Genomic DNA, 12,152 nt, shown 5'->3' on the forward strand with positions numbered 1-12,152 from the left:
GTCTGTCTTTCACCGCAGACTGATTACTGGCTGCGTGTGTGCATATACATGCACGTGTAGACAGGAGGATTTAATGAGGTATCCTTGTATTATTGATGCTCTTCTCTCACTGCCTACCTGCTGTTAGGTGGGTTTGTGTTGGCTTCAAGTAGGTTTGGAAAAAGATGTGAACATCCAGCATTCCCTACACAGTCACTTCAGAGTGGAGCGCTGAATCTTGTAATAAAAGGAGATTGTGTGGAATTGAGCAACAATGATAAGTCCATTTAGTCCCTTCTCAGTTAAATAGGTTTTCCATTATCTGAGTCTTGCTTCTCAAATGTGGAGTAGAACTTTATGCATCTCTATTTTCTATCACTGTGAACTGAAAATCTGTAGACTCTTAAAATAAGACTGAAGAAACGGCTGTCTGAGTAATAATGGGAATTTTTATTCTTATTATACACTCAAACAAAACAGTTGATTCACCAATTCATTTTTTGTTCCATAAAATGTCAGAAAATATTAAGATAAAAGGTCTAATAATTCTCCAGAGCCCAAGCTGCCAATTTGAATCGATTGTTTTGTCTTACAAGCAACCTTAGGCTAATAAAGCTATCATGACATCACCCATTTGTTTGTGGACTAACATTTTAAAGCCTCAAGTTTGAAATTTTGGCTGTTGCCATCTTATTGTTGGGGAGCCAGAGGGGAGCGTATTTTGATGAGAGCTTGGAGCTGTGGAGGAGCGAGGGGTGGATCTGGCTCAGTCTGTAGCAACCATGGATGTATCAAAGAACGTCTGTATGCAGCCATGGATGCAGGGCTTCGTTCATTCCTATATGTGCTCTTGGCGCATGAAGCAAAACAAGCTCTTTTTGCAAGTATAAAATACCCAGATATACTGGTCCATAAGGCATACTAATTAGAGACTTATGGCTGCTGAGCGCATTATGTATTAGCATCATGGCCATTGTGTAAAATTTGTCTGGCGCACTTCCTGGGCGCTTGGTAGCAATGCCTTTCAGACAGCCTGTCACTCAAGCATCCCTGCTCTTGAATATGCATAATAAAATAATTAATAAAATGTAAAGCAGGTCACATAAAAATTTAACCCCCATACAGTTGACATGGATGTTGAAAGCTATAGAGACCAAAACTGTTTTTGTTGCATTTTTTAACATGTTTATTTCTGATGTCAGTTTGTTCATTTTGACATGGAAGTCTATAGGGATTTACTTGTTTCTGGAGCCAGACCCATGTGGTCGTTAGGCGAACTGCAGTTTCTGTCACTTCTGTTTGTGCTTAATTTTTCAGCTGCTAAAGTTGCTGCTTTCCAGAAACCAAAAATATTTAATTCACTGTCATAGAGGACATAGAAAACACTTAAGTGTTCACAATTTCAGGCGCTCAAACTTGTGAATTTGCATTTTTGCCTAAAATATAAAAACAATTAGTAGATCACCAAATGTGTTGCTGATTAATTCCCTGCCTGTCAACTTATTGTTTTATTAACTAATTGTTTCAGCTCTAAAATTCATATAACATATAAGACATAATACTAACTAAGACATAATTATATAACATATATAACATAATAAGTATGCACAACATTGTATAATCTCCATCCACGTTTGTTTGTTACCTCTTCCGGTGGATTTGCCTCGAACATAATCACCACTGAGGCCCTACAGTATGAACTTGATAACCTCCGCCCGGTCCAGCTCAGTGAGTGTTTTGTCCATTAACAAGCCATGTCATGACAAGCTGAAGCTTGAAGGGTCGAGTGGCTGTTACCAAGTAATCAGGTTACTCAGCACTTCTCCACGGATCCAAACAATAAGGTCACGATGCCTGACAGACTGCTCTGTAAAGTTACACCCTGACGACTTCGTTAGATTGCCTTTTGTTTGTTCTTTATACATTAACTAGATTTGTAGTGAGGTCTAATGTATCTCCTGGTACTTTCGGAACAAACCCCGAGTGACAGTTGGACTGTAGCTGTCGATATCCAGTCGCCTGCTGGGGTCTTGAGATGACGTTGGCACATTAGCCGTCCCTTTAAGAGGTCACTAGTGGAACGCAGAGTGATACGTGTCCCGCAGGCAGCTGTAAGCAATTTTACCTCACAGACAGATGGAATTACACCTGCCAGCGAGCTACTGTACCTGATGAAGAGTGATTACTAAGAGGCCAAAACAAGTTAACCTACCTGTGTAGCAGCAGAGATGTCACTGCGCTGGTCACAACACTTTATAAATATCCAATGTGGTTGGAGGTGTTGGAATTCACTGTGGTTGAAAAAACTGCAGCGCCCTCATAAATTTCAATAAAATGCTGCAGACATTATGTAAAAATGAAATACAGGGTCATCCAGCAGTGATATTTAAACCCTGCTCAACTTCTGTAACAACCATAGAGATAGAATGAACTGTTGAACTGAAACTGTTTGTCATGGTCATTTGACTTGTTTAGAAGAAAATGGAAATCATTGTTATAATGATGATGACCGTGATGTCAGTGGGGCCATTAAATGTGTCACACTCACGAGTATGAGAACTCCATTTTGACCTATTCTTACACCTATTTTCCTTATAAATCAAAAGTACAGCTCTACACCAAACTAAGCTCTCTCTTTTACCAAACTAAGATTGGCGTTTGCTTATTGACTTCGTAATTAATTGAAACACACCTTATTTAACCTCAACAGACACAAAATAAAACTCACAAAAAAACTCTAAGTTAACTTTAGTCTTTCCGATGTTTCAACAATGGCCAACTCTGGTTTGGTCAAGATAAACGCTTAATTCACCAGGTTAGATTCAAAAATATGCTTGATCTACACTGTTTATCCCAGCAGTCTCTCTCTGCCCCTCACCTGACGGCTGAGCGATGGCGACAATAATGTTACATCATGTTTTAACAAACAGTGTTAATGAAGAAAGAAACGGGGAAATACGATTGTATTTTAACACTAACTGCTGCTTTAAAAACGTTCAGAGTTCTGACGGTCATGCAAAACCTGGAAAAGTCATAGGATGTCACAATCACATTTTCCAGGCCTGGAATGAGTGAAAAGTTTTGGAAAAGTCATGAAATGTTTTGTGTGTAAGGATATTGTCACAGTAATCTTCTGTGGATAACCTTCCACGAAATGTAACATAACTGCAAATTTATGTTCCTAAGCTGTTGACGTAACGTCACTCTTATATGTGTTGATGTGTGGCAATGTTTTGAAAAGTCATTGAAAAGTTTTGAAATTTTGTTCAGCAAAATGTGGGGGAGCCCTGGTACTACTGCACTGCTCATGTGGTGGTTACAGCACAGTGGTGTACCATCAGGAGAGGCAAACAAGGCAAATGTTTAGGGGCCCCTCAAATGACAACTATAAACCCCTTGAACCTCCTGTAAAGGCACTATACAATGCACCACCGCTGCCCCCCAAACTCCCTAAGTGGGGCCCCCTCTGGCTACTGTATGACAGCTGGATACTGATAATTAAGAGTATTGATGGGCTTCTTTGTCTGGACCCCCCAGAGTCTCAGATCCCCACTGTTACTTCAAAACCTCATCAGTCAGTTCCAGACTTGCTGCTAGTCAGTTTGTTTAAACCAGTCATGTCCAAAGTCCAGCCCGCGGCCCAATTGTGACCCGCAGACCGATTTTCAACGGCCCATGTCGTGTCTTTCAGAATATGCTCTATGATTAACACAATATGGGTTAATCAATCAATTTGCAGTTATTTTCATCCGCCTCATGATGACAGAAATATCATACAGTCTGTAGACATGCACCAAGTAGGAACTACGCATGGGGTAAACAAGAAAACAAACAGTTACAAAACACCAAACATGGCCCCAGAAAAGAAGTGTAAAGTCAAGACTGAGGGTCGCCACTTGAATTTTGAATACTTTTCAATCAGAGATGAAACAGTTGTGTTTGTATCATTTGTATGAGATTTTTTTAATAACCCACATGATTCAAGAAGCAGCTGGCCCCTGGGTATTTTCACATTATCTAATCTGGCCCCCATTCAAAGATGTTAAATGAAAGTTAACGTGGAAGTTAGCCTGCCACAATTTTGAATGGAAATGTCTGTTTTACTCTCATTCTATTTTTGTGGTCATAACTCAATACAACCTCATCAGGCAATGCACTGTAGTCGCCAATCAATTATATAAAAGCACACATTCCTGGTAGATAATTTACGTGATCAGGCTAATTTTACAGTTGCCCAGCAATTTTTGCAATAAAGTGACTTGTAAAATGTTGTCTTAAAGTAGAGCTGCCGTTTCCAGAAGGGTTTTCACCCCAATTTTGTACATTCCCATTTCAAATTTTTCCATGTCAGATTTCGTCAGTGTTACCAAACAAAACAAACACCTATCTTGGTTGTGCATCCTTTCAATTTTCTTTGCATCTCTTTCTCTTTTTGTGTGAATAGAAATTTCCGGAGCTCAAATTTAAGTACGTGGAGGAGGACCAGCCAGAGGACTTCTTTATTCCCTACGTCTGGTCCTTGGTCTTCAACTCCGGAGTCGGCCTCCACTGGAGCCCGCACGGCATCGAGCTGTTCAGCATGGACTCCGGCTGAAACACCTGCTGCAGCAGACTTACGTTTGTCTTCATCTCCATTCAGTATAGGGAAAAAAAAAAAGACTGACGGCATGTGTGTGTGAGTGTTTGGGTGTGTGTGCGTGTGTGTGTGTGCGCATTGCCCTTTATAGTATGTGCACGCTGCTTTGAAAGTGCCTCGACCTTGTACAGACTGGTGTTTCTTTTTATGCAGCACCACCTGTTTTTTTTCTCTTCAGATCATAAGAAATCCTCTCTGCTTCTACACTGTGAAGCTTCATCTGTGCTGGTTAACAGTTCACACGGTAGCGCCCACTTATGTCAGTCCTGTAGGGAGTTTCCACAACACCTGAGCAGCTTCAGCTGGTTCCATAGCACACGCCGAGTTACACCTCTCCTGTTAAATGTTCTGTTAATGTGAGGAGCTCAGGACACTGGTGACGGATAATCCTGCGTTTTTTTTTCTTGCTTACAAAGAAAAGGTCAATTAAAACACGCACCTGAGCGTTACACTGCTCAGGTTCATTTACCGCTGCACTGAATGCTAAGCAACTTCATATACAAGACCTGGAAGACATACATTTACGAATAACTTATATCTTGAGTTTTAAGTATCATTTTATTTTGACAAATGTTCTCTGGGTACAAGGGGTTTGTATAAAAGATTTGTGTTTGTGAAATTTCAAGAAAAAAGGTCAGAGAGAGAAATGGAAAGTCCTCTGTTCTGTTGTAACATGCATGGTTTTCATATTTGACTCCACCACTGTTGCTTGGTGGCCACCTCCAGTAGCCCACATTGAATTACAGTATAATTAATGCTTAATTTCAGTCCCTGGATAACATTAGCGGTCCACATCTGCTCTGATTCATGTGACTTCATTGATGCTTCCAGCCCGTTTATTTGACTTTACCCAGTCTTTTTCGTAATTTTTTTCCTGATGGTTACCCAAGGCAAGTACTCAAACTAGGACAAGTCATTAAACCTCCTGTCCTGTTGTGCATAATTACAGTTGTCTCTTTGATTCGTCACTTTATTTGCATGTTTAACTAGAGACTTTGTATTAAATTATTTATTTTCATGTATATTGTTTTTTTTTATATATTCAGCCCCTCCCAAAATGTAAATGGCAGTAGTACTGAAATGACTACTGCTATTGAAAGAAAAATGGTGGTACTATACTTTGATTCTTCCCAGGTGGGAAACTGGCTTTATATTATTACGTATAATATGACAACAGCTGTCATTTTGTGGCGAATATTACTTTGGAAATAGGAGTTTAAATAAAAATATGAAATACAACCAAAGTGTTATATTGTCATTAAGCAAAGTCAAATACTGAACCATTCAGGGAAAAGCATGGATCTTAAGGGGGAATATGACATTTCTTGTCGAGATTATACAAAGTTTTGCATTGACACAGAGACTATTTGCTTAGCACAAGTATGGCTCTGTGCACATCTGCCAAGCACTACTTAAGCTCAGTAATTAAAATGATATATCTAATTTGTTCAATGTGTACAAAAAAGGTAAGGTTTTACATTGAGATTATAATGGGGTTGCTAGGGAACTAGTGGAGAGAGTTTAGCTTATTTTGTTTATTTTGGACTCCTTCACTACTTCCTTGACTCATATAAGCTACAGTATTTTACTAAACTCTTCACAACAAACAACACAAAAGAAAAATCGTCTTGAAAACCCAACTGTCACATGCAGTTTTCATCTGCATCACAGATTATCAATAAACGTTAGTGCTGCATGTGTCTCTCATGCCGTGTTGTTGTGGTCATCGCTGCAGAGGCAGCAGAACCAGAGGCATGAAACCACTTTGGGGGGAAAAGTTTATGGCACAATGGCACCCACTGTGTCGCCGGAGCTCCCACTTCCCAAGAGAATTTCATGCCTTTCGTCTCTATTGTATTGATTTTCATGCCTGAAATTCCCTCATTCTCAAGGACAATATAATGGATGCAATTTGATGCAAAGAATGGCCCATTTTCAACACGGGGTCGTCGGTAGGTTACAGTGAGGCTGCCTGCTCCAGGACAAATTATGCAAACTCTTTCTCTCTCTACACCGACGCTCACCTGCTTCCAGCGCTATTATCGCCGTGCCAGATGGTTGAGGGGAGGTTTTCACAAAGTGACATGGCCCTCCTTGTTCCATCATGGCATTGAGGTCACCTTACCATGGGCTCCTGTTTCAGGTGACAGCGGGAAGATGGATGGGGCAGGGGATTCTGGGATGGGTAGTTCTTTGTTTTTTTTTTAAACTGGCTGGTACATTTTCCTCAAGGTCTAGGTGAGGCCGTGTTGCAGTGCACCAGTGCAGTGTGGTTCCAGATGCAGAGGTCGTACCCGGATCAGCGTCTATTGAGTGATGTAAAAAGTAGGGCACTTGAGACCAGTTTGCTGAAGTGGCTCTCTACTAAGTACTAGTTGCCCCTAGTGACACAGAGCTCATTAATATGACAGATTACCACGGTAACGATGGAAGGTCGTTAGGCTCAACGGTTTTAGGATGAGGTCACAGTGAGGGGGAAGCTCGTTCACAGCATGAGAACAGTACCAACAGTTACATGTAAATATAAAAATAAACACTGATTACATCTACTGTCATTCCTTCCTACAAATCTTCAGTGGAATGAAAACATAGTTTCAATGGGCTGGACCAACAACGGAAAACAAAATACACAAAGAGATATAAAGAGGAGACAGACAGGCTTTGTATTGCTCTTGATGTCTGCAAGATACCAGCAACCCTAAGTTTAGCAGTCACGGGTTACAGAGAGTGAGCTTTATCTGGTTACCTCACCTTATGATATACTTTAAATGTCACATACCTCTACTGTAGCTTTTCTCATCCTTGCATTTTATATTTTTTCACTTACTTTGCTCAAATTCTTTTTAAATGCCTTTTTTTTAGCCTCAGGCCTAGTAATGGTATGGCTTAACACCTCTTCCTAACATACAACGAGCGAGCAAACTTTGGCAGAAGGAGCATGAAAAAGTGTCCAGATACTACAAGCAACAACAACATTCAGGGAGCTTATCGAGCCCTGAGCGAGCCTAAGCAATGGTTAGCTGTTGGTCTGAAAACAGGTCGGAGGTGCGTGACTCTTCACCAAAACAAAGCCAGGGCGAGCGTGTTTTTTAAAACGTGATATGTAGATGTTGCACAGAGCAGGTTGTTTGGAAAAACTGAAACAATATGATGTTCACTCACTTGTTCACATCGTGTCCAGTAAGAAAAGAAGTTTTACTAGTGGCTCTTTACGTTGCATAAAGTACCACGAGCAAGCCAAAGTTTTCGCTTTTCCTGTGAAATAACTCAACCTGGCACAACCTTTTATAACAGCATTCATGATTCCCAGAAGATACATCAAAATGCTTCTGATCCTCTGACTTGATTTTTTTTTATTGTAGAGTTGTCATATTTTTTCCAGAGGACGATGTAAGAGAAAAGCTCGTAGAAGAGCATCAAAAATTTAAAAAGGTTCATCCTCTGAGGAGCATGACTGTGCTCATTACATTTCATGGCAATCTACCAAGTGCATTTTCATGTTTCTTGTGTACAAGTAGGTATTTTGGCATGGTGGTGAAGCCGGGGGAATATTAAAGAGGTCACCGCAAACACTGATATCATTCTCTGTGGGATCCATGAACATCCAGACCACATTTAAAGTCAGTCTTATCATTAGGTTTGACATATCTTGTTCCATCCATTTGGCCTCAGCCCGCTTGTATGTAGACCAATTACACGTATGCAGATCTTCCAAATTGTTTCACATTAATGGCCTATAAAGAGAACTGGGTCACTGAGGCCTCCAGCTACTTTGATAAAATGTCATAAATTGAATCCCTGAACAAAAACCAGACTAAAGGAATGTGAATGTAAAATAACCTGTTCTGTATGCTGGGTAAAAACTTTTAGCAAACAACAGCAGATCGACATGAATCCCGCATTGAAACGATGTTTTTACAGGAACCTTTGCATAAGGAAAAACGTTGCACACAAAACAACTGGTGAAGAAATTTTCTAGCAGAGAGGGAGACATGAATAAAACACAATTTTCTTCTATAATGGGCCTCAGTGAGGCTTCTGATATAAGGGTTTGGTATAGTCATGCCTCTCACAGCCAGTCTCCTCAATGCACTTTATAATTGCTTGTGATGGTTTGCTTCATATAAATTTTTAACAAGTACGTAAATGTATGACGGGGGTACATAAGGGTGTAAAAAAAAAAAAAAAAACATTGATGCATCACAGTGCATCAGTCTGAGTTTGATCCATTTGAAAAGTTTGGATCGATTAGAAGTGATTAATATTGTATTAAGGTGTTTCTTTTTATTGATTGACTGCTGTCTGCATGCTACAATGTATTTCTGTTCCAGTTTCAGTCTCTCACCGCACAGAACTACATACCGAGTGTTTTTTTTCTAACTGGGAGCTTCATATGTGTTTAATTCGACTGATTTATTCTGTTTACTTCGTTTTTTAAATATGCATGTGTAGAGCTGAAATACATTTTGAGAGTAAAACACTTTAATCATAATGATGTTGGGTAGATGCTGAACTACTGAAAGGATGAAAAATAATTGAATTTCTATTGGATTAAATATATATGGGCTTTCATCTGACAAAAAAAAGTAGCTTGATGACATTGCTTTAGGCTTTTGGAGATTGTAAAGGTCATTTTTTACCAGGCTATTTTCTGACATTTTTAAGACTGAATCATTAATCGATGAAAGAAATCATTTGCCCTACTGCTTCGCTTTAAACGCTCTCCCCTGCTGTTGAGAAAATGCCTGTGATTTGTAGCTCTAGTGTCTGTCTCGCACCCTGAGGTCTAACATCATTGACCAACACTTTCAGAGCTTCGTTTCATCTTGTAGACTCATGACACGAGCTTTTCTGAAAGTGGCAGCTCATTATTGTGATGGCGTATTATATTTTATTCATTTTCACTTTCGGAGGAAACTGCTCAATTATGACTTTTTGTAACCTAGAAAAAAAAAAATCATTAAAGAAAATACTTCACCACTCAAATGAGCCTTTTTGTATCAATTACTCACCCCATGTTAGGCTGAATTTGTTAAGAAACCGTTGTTTTTCTCACATGTCTGCGGAGAAGGAAGAATCCAAAAACGGGGGGAAATTCTTGATGAATTGAATACATAAATTCGATTATTACTTTAACTAACTTTTAGACAGAGAGAGAGAGAAAATGTGACATGACCTTTGACCTCTAATCATTTACTGAGATAAAAAAGTGTAAGGCAGGAAAATCTACAACTAATTTTCTAATTCTGTGTTTTTTGTTTGTGTTTGAGGACAGGAAATCATACATCCTCTCTTTTATTATAGTTGAACCACAGCTGAAGACAATGGTAGATTTTTTTTTAACACAAAATGATTAAAATGAGAACAGAAGCACATCTGGCTTTTCACTTTTCACCTCAGGATTTTCTTTCTTTCTTTCTTTCTTTTTTTTTAATTACACGGTGACATTTACTAGTGTGGGTGTTCTTGCACTTTCATGATGAGATATCAGATGTGCAAGTGGTAAAAAAAGTCTCCTCTATCTATTTAATTAAACTTGTCTTATTTTTATTGTTCTTATCTTAGCAATGACGAGCTCCCCGTGTGCCATCTTCAGCCTATTCTGAGCACTGTGGTTCAGACAGAATAAGCCTCTTTAATTGCATATGCATGACCCCTTGTCTGGAAGCAGTCACTGTGTCAATAAATTATAGTAAAGGCCAGGACTACTATCTAGAATATTAATCATCCTTCTATAAGGCGATAAGGCTGTTTTACCACACTGTGTGCCCTCCATTGAATCAGCTCTGTGTGCCTCATGGTGGATTATAGCTGGGGCAATTTAACATTATATGCTAGAACCCGAAATTGAAATTTTTACTCACAAACAAAAAAAAAAGGATTCATAGAAATTAAATAATTTTGCATAGCAAATGTTGTGAGATTATTTATTTAACTGGAAAAAAAAGTCTCAGTAGCACATATAATAGGGGTGTAATTTCGGGCCCCTGTGAAACCTAACTTTACTCGCCCAAATATAACCAACGACAAAATCAATATTTATCTTTTTTTCTCTCTCTTTTGTTTGAGTTGCTTGTTTTTGTCTGCTGCTTATTTGCACTTTGTCATATTTGTGAGTTTAAAAAAAAATCTATTTACTTATTCCATTATTCTTCTGTTGTTTTTGAAGTGTTTGAGATAAATGTTGGGACCCCCTGGAGAACGAGACGGCAAATCTCAAAGGGTTTTTATCCTAATAAACACATTTCTACATATGTATCTCAAACTTAAGAATGGATTGTTATCCTGATTTGTTAGATATCATACCAATTGTTATTTAATTTGACAAGCATTCACGTGTGATGTGCTATTGTGTGAAGTACTTTATTCTGTGTTTTGTAAGTGATGTTCCTTTTGTTGTAGTTTTATGTTGTATTGTCTGTCCTGTGTCTTCCTCTTTGACTTCACTTTAAATCATGTGCTGTTGTGTTTATTATTTGTCTCGTGTTTGTCTTTTCTTTTTCTCTTCTTCTTGTAAAACTTTGTGTTATCATGTCATTGTGCTGTGTATTTGTTCTGACCTGCCGAGGGACTGCAGGTGCGAATTAGCTCTAAGATATAATATGGTACGGTGCATCAAGTGGTAACATGTATGTTTTAAACTGTACATGGCCCCTTTTAAATTAGATCAAATAAAATACATCAGGACCCATAAATAAGGCGGTCCACAACCCCTTTTGGGTCAGGACCCATATAGGCTCATAAACATTATACTACAATGATTAACCCATGAAGCTGAATGCACCATTCAATAATTCTGTCATCCTCAGGAATGCTATATTGGGACTTTTAGTAAGTATAGAAAGTGTTTTGGTTCAAAAAGGATGATGCAAAACGTTAAAAAAAACAGTCCTGCACCTTCATACAGGACTGCATGCAGACAGACCTTTGCAGCCAGACTGAAATGGAAAACGGTTAGATAAAATTGGCTACTTCCTGGAGTCTGGAGAATAGTCACACACATAAACACAAAAGGAAGGGGAGGGAGATGGAGAGAGAGAGAGGGAGAGAGAGGGAGGGGACAATGTGCGTCTGCAGCCACTTCCACAAACCCTCTGACAGACCTTTTCCCCTGACTGATTGCTTCCAGACTACCTTAAAAAGCGGCGGCGCAGTCCTCTGAACAGTTTGCGTTGCGCTCTTGCGCGGCGCCAGTGGGGGATCCAGGGACAATGTGGGGATGAGCTATTTGACTACCCCCATCAACGCGCGCGCGCACACACACACACACACACACACACACACACACACACACACACACACAAACACACACCACACAACTCATCATTATCAGCCCCCCCCTCCTCTCGTGCCCTGCAGCGACACTGGCTCACTGACACATTAACATACTGCTGCCTGCACCTCCTCCCCTGGACTACTGTCTGTCTAGGGAACACAATTAGGCTTCGGAGGAGACACACACGTACATATTAGAAAAAAGGCATCCGTGCTAATGCAGCTCAGTGTGACTGAGATCAGGTCTGAGATCAGGTCTCTT

General features: G+C 39.6%; 1 protein-coding gene across 1 annotated transcript in view; it reads left to right on the forward strand.

The window, feature by feature from the left end:
- Nucleotides 1-5,859, forward strand: part of dym (dymeclin) — a 67,677-nt gene extending 61,818 nt beyond the window's left edge. The window contains exon 17 of the mRNA XM_042509808.2: nucleotides 4,424-5,859. Coding sequence (XP_042365742.1) covers nucleotides 4,424-4,573 — 150 coding nt within the window. The 3' untranslated portion in view covers nucleotides 4,574-5,859. The remainder of the gene's footprint in view (nucleotides 1-4,423) is intronic.
- The last annotated feature ends 6,293 nt before the right edge of the window (nucleotides 5,860-12,152 follow it).

Source organism: Plectropomus leopardus, chromosome 20, assembly GCF_026936395.1.
Source record: "Plectropomus leopardus strain MGB_pleo_1.0 chromosome 20, ASM2693639v1, whole genome shotgun sequence".
In the NCBI taxonomy this organism is placed as follows: Eukaryota; Metazoa; Chordata; class Actinopteri; order Perciformes; family Serranidae; genus Plectropomus; species Plectropomus leopardus.